Genomic DNA, 10,476 nt, shown 5'->3' with positions numbered 1-10,476 from the left:
TTTGTGATCTGAACACTTCAAGACAAACTGCAGACAAAAAAAACTAAGAAAAGCAGTCACAAAACTCAAGATGAGTGAAGAAGGCCAGCTGCCATACAAGTCGAGCTCAGTGTATAATGAACTCCGTTTGGAGGGACAATTTTGTGATGCAATCATCAAAGTGGAGGATGTTGAATTTCCGGTCCACAGGATCATCCTATGTAACTGTACGCCGTACTTCAGGTGAGTTGCTTACCTGATAATGTGAAGGACAGTTGACTGATTTATACCTGTGAAAAATGTAATTCATGGTCTTAGTTGGTGAAACAGTGCCAACCAAAAGGAACAGGTTGAATCATAAAACTTTTCTGATAGAAAGACTTTGTCACGGTCAACTGACAGATACACCCAAAACATAATGCAAACATTTGCAGATTTCATCATTACCTTCACAGAGCTCCAGATTCCACTTCAGTAAATGTGCCATTTAAAAAGCACTGTGAATCACTTGGTGATTGTGTGAAGTCTAATTGAAGTGTTTTATTAAGTTACATTAATATCTTCCCCACTGTTATTGAGACAGTAAGACACACCAGACTTCCTGATACTAAAAAGGTTGAACTGTGTTATACAGTTATACGCTGAGCAAAAGTTTTGAGTTGCCTCTCATTTTTTTTTATTTTGCTTTGAAACAGATGATTTTTTAAAAGTCTACTTGAGCAATAGTGTTTTTTTGAAGACTTATAAAGGTTTCGTTTGGACGATTTTCACACTTTTTAGTCCAGTGCTTGTACCCGATCATTTTCAGAGGAATGGTTTCCTCATCCTCATCAGAAATGGTTTCATGGTTCATGTAAAACCTGTTAAAACCAATAAATAAATGTTAAGAAAAAAGAAAAGAAAAGAAATGGTTGTGGAAGGGAAACCGAGACTGTAATTAAGCAACATGCACTGGAACTTCCATAAGGAAAGGAAACAGACTGAGGTATGCCAAATTACGCAATAACTAGACTAAATATCAGGGTAAACTGGCCCTATGGAGTTGATTTCAATATTTGTCATAGAGGTACAACAGTGAGTGTTTAGAGTTAACTTTAAAGCACGGTGGAGGCTCTGTCATGGTGTGGGACTGCATTGTGTTTGGCAATAGCTTCATAAACATGCTGCCAATGTAATAAAGACATTGAAAACCCAACAATCAAGTGCACTAAACATGTACAAACTCTGTTTTGGAGTTACTTGGAGTACTTGTGCATGACATAGTTTATTATCTTGTTGCCTCCACACCTTTTAATATTCTCTACTCTGTCTCCATCTCTACCCTCAGGGCTCTTTTCACCCACTGCAGCGACCCAGACAAACAGGTCTTCAACATACCTGGCTTGTCTTCTGAGATGATGGCACTCATCATTAACTTTGCATACACCGGCTCAGTTTCCATAACGGGGGAAAATGTAGTGGAACTTCTCATGGCAGCTGATCAATTCAATGCAATGGACATTGTGAAACTCTGCTCTGACTTCCTCGGGGAGCAACTGTGCCCAGAGAACTGCGTTGGCATTTGGCAGTTCACAAAAGTATGCTTATCACCCGAACTACGCACCAAGGCCTACCACTACATCATCAGTAACTTTGAGCAGGTTGTTCTTGAGGAGGAGTTCCTGCAGCTAACTGTGGAGGAACTTGCTGACATCCTTGATAGAGAGGACCTCAATGTGCAGTTGGAGACCACTGTGTATGAAGCGCTTACAAAGTGGATTAGCCATGTACCTGTACAACGGAAACAACACCTCACCGCTCTGTTGTCCAAGGTCTATAAACTTTCATTACTACATTTAGTTTGGACTTAAATCTTCAGCATTTAAGTCATAGATTGAGTCGATCCATCTGGGTATAAGGATGCTTTAATATCTTGAGATGTTGCTCTTTTCAGGTGTAGCCAAACCACATTTAAGAAATTCTCTTCAAGAGCATTAAAACCGTATCAGATCTCTACACACATACTATAGAATAAATTATATTTATTAAGTATAGTTGCTAGGGCTATGACTAAAAACTGTCCCTGTTGACGAAAAGGCTAATGGTGTCTGACTTTGGTCGCTCTCTTGCTAGCAATAAGAAAATTAAACAACATTAGGAGCATTATCCTAAAGAAGCTTGAGTTTACTAAAACTGATGTAGTTGAAATTCATAGTCACATTCTCTTCTGTCATCTCTCTATAGGTCCGACTGGGATTGATGACGTCAGACTACCTAAAGGACAATGTGCTGTCTAGTGAGCTGGTGGAGGCCAATTCTGAGTGCCTGTCCATGATAAGTAATGCCATCTTAGACATACATGATCTAGGAAGCAGACCCTTCATGTCTGCCTTGTATCACCCTCTTGCTCGTCCCCGCCTGCCTCATTCCATCCTGCTGGCCATTGGGGGGTGGAGTGGTGGTGAGCCAACTAACGGCATCGAGGCCTACGATTGCCGGGCTAACCGCTGGGTCAACGTAACGAACAACCTCGAGTGTCCTCGTGCTTATCATGGAGCCGCCTTCCTCAACGGGTACGTCTACTCCGTTGGTGGCTTCGACGGGGTGGGGCATTTCAACAGCGTCCGTAGGTTTGACCTGACCACTCACGCCTGGAATGAGGTGGCGCCCATGCACTCCCGCCGCTGCTATGTGAGCGTGACTGTGTTGAACGGGTTCATCTATGCCCTGGGAGGCCACGACGGGCATGTACGACTCAGCAGTGCAGAGCGCTATCAACCTGAAATCAACCAGTGGAGTCTTATTGCACCGATGCACGAACAGAGGAGCCACGCCAGCTGCACAACACTTAACAACCGGGTGGGTGAAGTAAAACAGTAGCAGAGAAATAGAGTAGGGTCTAAGGCACACAGGCCTAGAGACCTGTCAGAAACCTTTGGTAACAACCAGTTGCTAGGGGAAAATGTGTACTCCTCAGCTGGTTAGGCAGTGGTTGTATGAAAGACTCTACAGATTTCTACAGCAAATAGTTTGAGTATTTGCAGTAAGTCAGAGTACTCCATGCAAACCTCAACAGTCTGCTTACGACCAAAGGAAACACAAGGAGGCTTGTGGTGCAAAACCTTCCTGGTTACAATTTCACAGTAGTGACAGCCATCAACCTCCAGCAACCACTTGCCAACCAGTCAGGGAATACACATTTTTACAGTGAAGCGAGGTGCAAGATAGGTCACAAACTGGTTTCTATGTTCATGTTTTCAAATTTAAAAGTATAGTTTAAAAAGTTGAAAAATATACTAATATATATCTATTTTGTTTCTAACTGATCACAAGTGCATCTTTGCATTTATGTACAGTACTTTAGTTGAGTTGACTTGTCAACTAAAATATAACAGATATTAAAAAAATTGTAAAACACACACATTTGTTAATTGTCATATTTTTCAGTTGGACACTTGGGTACTGAGTATCGGTCTTACTTCACAAATGATGTGGAAACATTTCACTTACAGGTAACATTGTTTCCAACTGAAATCTAAGAAATGTAAAAATTTTTAATGTCCCTTTTTTGTTTTCAGATTTACATTTGTGGTGGACTCAATGGCAACGAGTGTCTGCAGACAGCTGAATATTACAACCCAGAGAGCAACCAGTGGACGATGATCAGTCCCATGAACAGCCGCCGCAGCGGGATAGGTGTCATTGCATATGCGGATCATGTCTTTGCAGTAAGACCACAAAGTAGTGCTGACACTCACGTAACATACAAATCAAATCTGTAATGTGCTTTGATCAGCAAGGTTTAACACAGATTTGGCTGACACAGAATTTGGCTAACTTTGTTTTGTATTTATCAATGATCAGATTCCTATCCTGACCACAGGTTCAGAGAAGGCATTCTTACTCATTCTATGTATTAATTTAACTGATTAGTGATGTCTCTGCCTCTCTTTTTTTTTTCATGTGCCTCATTCCCAAAATGTTGTGTCTTTGATGATTTCACATTTCACTCAGTACAACAGAAATACTTATTCAAAACCAACATTGTCATCCTCATCGTTCCATAGAGGACATATGTTAGAGACAATTTCAAACTTATCCTGCAATACCTTTAGAAAAATGAGGGAATAAGCCAAGTGATTAGAACTCATCCTCTGGGGACGGTAGGCATTTTAGCTGTAAATTTATCTTGCTATTTGCCTTAAAACCACTTATTTAGTTGTTTTGCAGCTGCACCCTTTGGTAAAAAGCAAAGATTTTAGTCTCACCTTCTGAGACACACTTCTTTATTTAGCTAGCTACCGTTTAGTATTTATTTTCTATTCAGACTAAGTCTCTATTCAAAAAAAGGAAAAGTTATCATCAGCAGAATGCAGTGACCTTACCCTGGTGCTGACCTCAGGGTCTTTGATCAGGCTTATAGGCACCAAGGCCTGTCAGGGCTACTTTAATCTGTTATAGGAAGAAAGGACTGGAACTCAATGTTCCTTTTTGGACTAAAGGCAAAAGAGCTGTGAAGACATTTATACTGAAAACACAAATACTTTTTGTCGAGGGCTATTCATCTTTGTTGATAATAGCGTGGTGTAATAGACAACAGCACTTTAATAGCTGTAGTTGAGGCTTGAGTGAAAAAAGGTCTCATACAGACTTCCACAAGAGCTGGCTTCTACTTTATTTTACTTTCTCCTTTTAATTCAGAAGTCATTTTCACACACCACTGCACCCTGATCTTTTCTAGACATTCCCAACAAATGCGGGCCTGTGAAAATGCAAATACTGGGACGTTAATGGGCCTTTTTTAAACAACTTTTATGTGTAAACTCCATATAACAGCATGAGAATATGTCAGGTAGCTGTTCGCTTTATCCAGGTAAAACCCTAAACCAATCAGAGTATTTCCAGTAGTCAGATCACACCTAAGGTAAACAATTTCCTTGTATCTGCTACATATTAAGGGCAACTTTGGACAATATTGCAACTTAATTCTTCCGTCACTTTCTGGAGTATCTGTGCAAAAGCAGCTAAAGACATATAGCAGGTGCATTTTCTTACAGGGGTACGGTGAAGCTGGTTACACTTACATTCAATCATTTGAGCCACGTATTTACTTTTAGGTTGGTGGCTTCGATGGAAACAACTATCTGCGCACCGCTGAGGCTTACAACCCGCATACCAACACGTGGAACCTCGTGTTCTCTATGCTGACCCCCCGCAGCAACTTTGGCATTGAGGTAATTGATGATCGCCTCTTTGTCGTCGGGGGTTTCAACGGCTTCACCACCACTTCGGACGTCGAGTACTACACCGCTTTAACCAATGAGTGGTATGAGGCGTGCGACATGGATATTTTCCGCACAGACTTGAGCTGCTGTGTGATGTCCGGACTTTCCAACCTGACTGAGTACACCTTTCCTCGTGACTTCCTGCCAGTTGAAAACGTTCTACAATTAGCAATGGAGTCAGCAGAGTCCACGTAAAATCTTTAAAGTGCAGTACTGCCATGTGTCAACATGTGAGTCTCCAACATGAAGGACTGAAATAAATCTTTAGAGCATTAAACTGCTGGTGAACTGGACATTTTATGTATGTATCTCAAAAACTTTCAGTAGGAGAGCCTGCACTGTAGATACTGGGTTTTATTAAGAGAATGCAATTGCAACAATAACAAATTGAAAAGATTTTTTCATTCCCTGTAATGTATGGCTGCTGAGCAGCCATACCAGACATGCACACAGGGTGACCAGATCACAATAAGCCGCATGTCGGACTTTTCAACTCTTGCTAGGTAAACACCATAAGAATAAAGGGAAGTTTTCACTCTCCCTTGTTATTTCAGCTGCGGTTCTGTCTGGTAACAGTCTATAGGTTTGAGTAAGGATGTATCCAATATTTTACAGTTGTACTAGCCAATACCCAATAAAGCAATTCTTACTTTTATACTAAACTAGTCAGTCTCAGCTTAGTCAATTTACTCTTTCACAGTAGAGCCTATTTTCTGAATAGTCTTCTGTCTAAACTCAAGATTAAAAAAAAAAAAAAATCTTAAAATTAACTAAAAGCGAGGCTGTCTCTGCACTGCACAAACCAAACACAAAATGTCGGCATGTTAGCCAATATTATCGTGCACCCTTAATTATAACACTGGGCTAACCTGGCCAAATTACAAACAAAAATCAATCACAACCAACATGGACTGTAGTAGCCGTGGAACGAGAGAGGAAGTCCTTTCCTATAGTCCATCTGACCATATTGGCTTTACTGGCCAATAAAAGCAGTCCACTCAGCCATGCTCTTCTTGTAAGATGATGTGAGATCTCTCTCATGGATTTTGTCCAAGAGAACCTCCGTCTGTATGACGGAAAGCAGAGTGGCTACACACTTTGGGTATGTAAAGTGAAGGGTGTAATAGTAGGCCATAAGGTATAAAGCACCCTCTGTAACCAAGTCTTTTGGAAATGTGGTTATTGGCACATCTCCTACCGCTAGGATGCAGTTGGATGGACTCACAATCAGGACTGGGCAGGAGAGAGGACGTTTCATCAGATAGGTATTAGGGTCTTCTTGGTCCTTTAACACATAACACAGACATACTTTTGTAAGGATGATGCACTTTTGTTTCAAACACATAACTAAAGCTAAATTACAACAAAAGTTGAGGTTCTGAGAAAACACATCTGAAATTGCTACTTTTAATTATTCTCGATGGAATTACTGTTCACATCTGTCTAGCCTTCCTGAAAAACAGAAAACCAAGGCTACATTTAATTAGGTATCATTGAGGTGATAAAAATGTGCTACCACGTAATGCATCCATTTTTGTATTTACTGGTCACAGAGATCTAACCTGTGAGAACCCTCATTCCAAAAATGTGTTTTAGGTGCCTTTTGAAGGCTTAGAACATATAATATGTGAATATAAAATACTTTGGCACTCATCAGAAGCATTTTTTAATACTGTTGTCCCAAAAAGAACAAAAACAAAAAACAACTACTACATTTTACACAACTCACCTCAAGGACATGCACCAGAGCCTCACTCGCATCCCGTGCCCTCTTTGGAGGAGCAGAGGTGGATGGGAACAGTGATGGCAGCACATGTAGGATCTCAAGAGCCTGTTCAGCTATACAGAAAAAAGAATCATCATCTCATTACCACACTTAAACAAAATCCTCAAGATCACAAAAAACAAAACAACAACAACAAATATTTGGCCAGTGACAACCATCGTGGATTGAAAAGGTGAACAACAAGACACTAGCACATGAAAGTTAAAGCTGTAATCCATAGTTTAAGCTTGTCACAGTAACCTAAAAAAATGCTAAATGGTGTAGATAATTGTTGTATACTGTGTTTACAGTAGGCTAATATGACTTGTGCTTTCTGGTGCCGAAACCAGTTTGAGGAGGGACTAATGGGGTTTGGCTGAGGTCTAGTGGTATCAAACAGACGGACAGCCAGGAGGTCGACTGAGTGATGGGCCCCGAAATAGGAGGTAAGCACCACCTGTTGATTTAAAATAATGTCCAAAGGTGCTAAATTGGAATGTAAGGTAAATTAAATGTTCACTCAGATGAGCTTCTGGTTTGTGTCCGTGGGGATTTTGGGGTGTTTATGTTAAGATGTTATGTGTTTAAATTGATGTTATATTCGTTGACTGTGATGCCAGTCAGGCAAGTTTTAGTTTAGGGTATTTGGTCAGATTGACCAGCAGAACGCGGTTCGGGCATCAGGTAATAACTAGAGGGCTGAGAGCCCACAGTGATGCTTTTAAAACATGTAAACATATTGATTTAGGACCGGAGCGCGGCTCCGAGGAATGCAGTTTTGTTCAGCGTTTGGCACCGACCAATAGCCGCGGACGCGTGGTTATTTTTTAGCCCGGAGTGGCCTTCCGCGGGGATTCGGACTCCCGTTAACAGGCTAGGCAATCTAGCGTTGGTTGCCTTTATACTGCATTGTTTGACCGACAGGGTGCGACCCGACCGTGACCATTCAACATGACTGGCTTGTGAGTATGGGGCGCCGTTTGTAAAGTGAAACATGCTGAAATTAACGGCAACATTTTTCCACATTTAGCTCAAAACAAGTCATTTTTTACAACATTTAGTAAAATATTTGTAACTTTCATATTTAAAACAGAATTTTAAATGTTAAATCTAAATGTCAAATGTTCAATCTAAATATTATATTTAAATCTAAATGTTAAATCTAAATGTTTAGGCTAACATGCAAATTTATTGCATGGATCAGCGGAAATACCAAAATAAAAGCTTTCCGAAAACCTCCGGTGCAAAAGTGTGCGGGTAGTGGTCAGACACGTTCTCACTCCCAAAGCGTAATGATTTTCGCTAGGTGACAAATTGTCAACATTTTATGCTTTCGGGTACCCAACACGTTCCTAAATTACGGCATCGGAAAAAGGAGAGCACATGAGAACCGTTTGGACTCAATCTACACATGTTTGTTCATTTTCTAAAAATTGCTTTGGAAAACACTATTTTACGTCATTTAACTGCTAGTAAAAGTTAGGAATAAGGTTATAGTTAGGGATAAGGTTAGGTTTAGTGCTGGAACACATGGCTGGAACGTCTATTATGGCGGGACCGTCATTCCACTGGAATTCAGCCATAACCCGGCACGGACCAATGACTGTATAAAAGTCATTTATACATGTATAAATTATTATACATCAACAGGTGGTGCTTACCTCCTATTTCGGGGCCCATCACTCAGTCGACCTCCTGGCTGTCCGTCTGTTTGATACCACTAGACCCACTAACCGCAGACAGAGTGTCAGAGTGGGTAAGAACACCTCTTCCACCCTTGTGGTCAACACCGGTGCCCCTCAGGGGTGTGTTCTGAGCCCTCTGCTATACACTCTCTTCACCCATGACTGTATTTCCTCCTGCGCGTCCAATCTCATTGTTAAGTTCGCCGATGACACCACAGTGCTCGGACTTATATCCAACAACGATGAGACAAACTACAGGACAGAGGTGCAACAACTAGAGTCATGGTGCCACGACAATAACTTGGTCTTAAACACCAAAAAGACCAAGGAGATCATTGTAGATTTCCGGAGGAAGGGTCATAACAACCATCTGCCTCTCTTCATTGGCAGTGAGGCGGTGGAGAGGGTGAGCAGTTTTAAATTCTTGGGGGTAACTGTGACTGAGGACCTGTCCTGGGGCAACCATATCACCTTAGTTGCACGGAAGGCCCAACAGCGCCTCTACTACCTGAGGAGACTGCGGAGCGCACACATTCCCAGACCTCTGATGCTGAACTTCTACAACTGTGCCATCAGCAGCGTTCTGACGTATGGATTTCTAGTGTGGTTCCCCAGCTGCACCAAGGCCGATCAGCAAGCACTCCAGCGGGTGGTGAAAGAAGCTGGCAGAATTATTGGAACAATTCTGCCAGAGATTAGTAATATCTTCCCCACTCGCTGTCTGAGGAGGGTGCACAGTATCCTGCGGGACCAACATCACCCTGCGCGCCACCTTTTCCACCTGCTGCCCTCAGGGAGAAGGTACAGGTCTATACAGGCCAGAACATCCAGACTGGCCAACAGCCTGTATCCACAGGCTGTGAGGCTCCTGAATTCTGCCCCCCTCCCCTCTCTGCCCCCCTCTCACGGACAATAACCATATCCAACTTCTTAATAGCACTGAACTGGTTTGCATTGGTGCATTATATCTTTATTCTCTCCCCCCCCCCCCCCTCTTTCTTAAATAGACAACCATCATATCTCACAGTACAATAATATTGAACGGGTTGCATTGTTGCATTTTGTCATGTTTCTCAGGTCTTTGTCTGAATGTCCTATGAACATTACCTGTCTTGTTCTCATGTTGTTGCTAAGGATTGTCTCATTGCACTGAAGTCACACTGGGTTAAATATTTACACTTGGGTTTTAAGGGGTATTTGTTTTTTTTTACGGGTTGCACGGAAGCCCCAAACACAATTTCATTGTTCTTTGACAATGACAATAAATAAATACTTGACTTGACTTGATATACATTTACAGTATACAGTCATTGGGAGAGGGAGAGGCACTCCAATTTCGTTGTACTCTGTACAATGACAATAAAGGCTATTCTATTCTATTCTATTCTATTCTATTCTATTCATTGGCACGGACCATGAGAAAGCACGTCCGGCGATTTAGCTGAAAACATCGGAAGATCCGTTTTGTCGGCAATCCAAAGGTTCAGCAGTAATGCACTCTTAGCAGCTGCAGTCTCCACTTCACAATCGCTGCAGCGCATGTCCAGCAAAATCGCTGGACATGCTCGTAGGCAAGAAGTGAAGCAGCACATGGCGGGGAGAAATGAGGGGTGAGAACAGACACAATTTTGCACCGGAGGTTTTCAGGAAGCTTTTATTTTGGTACTTCCGTTGATTCGTACAATAAATTTGCATATTAGCCTAAACATTTAGGTTTAACATTTAACATTTAGATTTAAATATAATATTTAGATTTAATATTTAACATTTAGATTTAATATTT

The 10,476-nt window shown here is 41.5% G+C and overlaps 1 protein-coding gene across 1 annotated transcript; it reads left to right on the top strand.

Moving 5' to 3' along the window:
• LOC146656891 (kelch-like protein 10) lies at positions 1 to 5,443 on the top strand. The gene is made up of 5 exons (XM_085424680.1): positions 1 to 222; positions 1,307 to 1,790; positions 2,203 to 2,817; positions 3,537 to 3,686; positions 5,076 to 5,443. Exons 1-5 carry the CDS (start codon positions 71 to 73, stop codon positions 5,436 to 5,438), a joined length of 1,764 nt encoding a protein of 587 aa, XP_085280806.1. The 5' UTR covers positions 1 to 70; the 3' UTR covers positions 5,439 to 5,443.
• Positions 5,444 to 10,476: the final 5,033 nt, after the last annotated feature.

The sequence above is a fragment of the Rhamphochromis longiceps genome, linkage group LG12 (assembly GCF_057381845.1).
Source record: "Rhamphochromis longiceps isolate RC_006_pf linkage group LG12, R_longiceps_female_GT1.1, whole genome shotgun sequence".
In the NCBI taxonomy this organism is placed as follows: domain Eukaryota; kingdom Metazoa; phylum Chordata; class Actinopteri; order Cichliformes; family Cichlidae; genus Rhamphochromis; species Rhamphochromis longiceps.
This window is presented reverse-complemented; position numbering and strand designations above follow the sequence as displayed.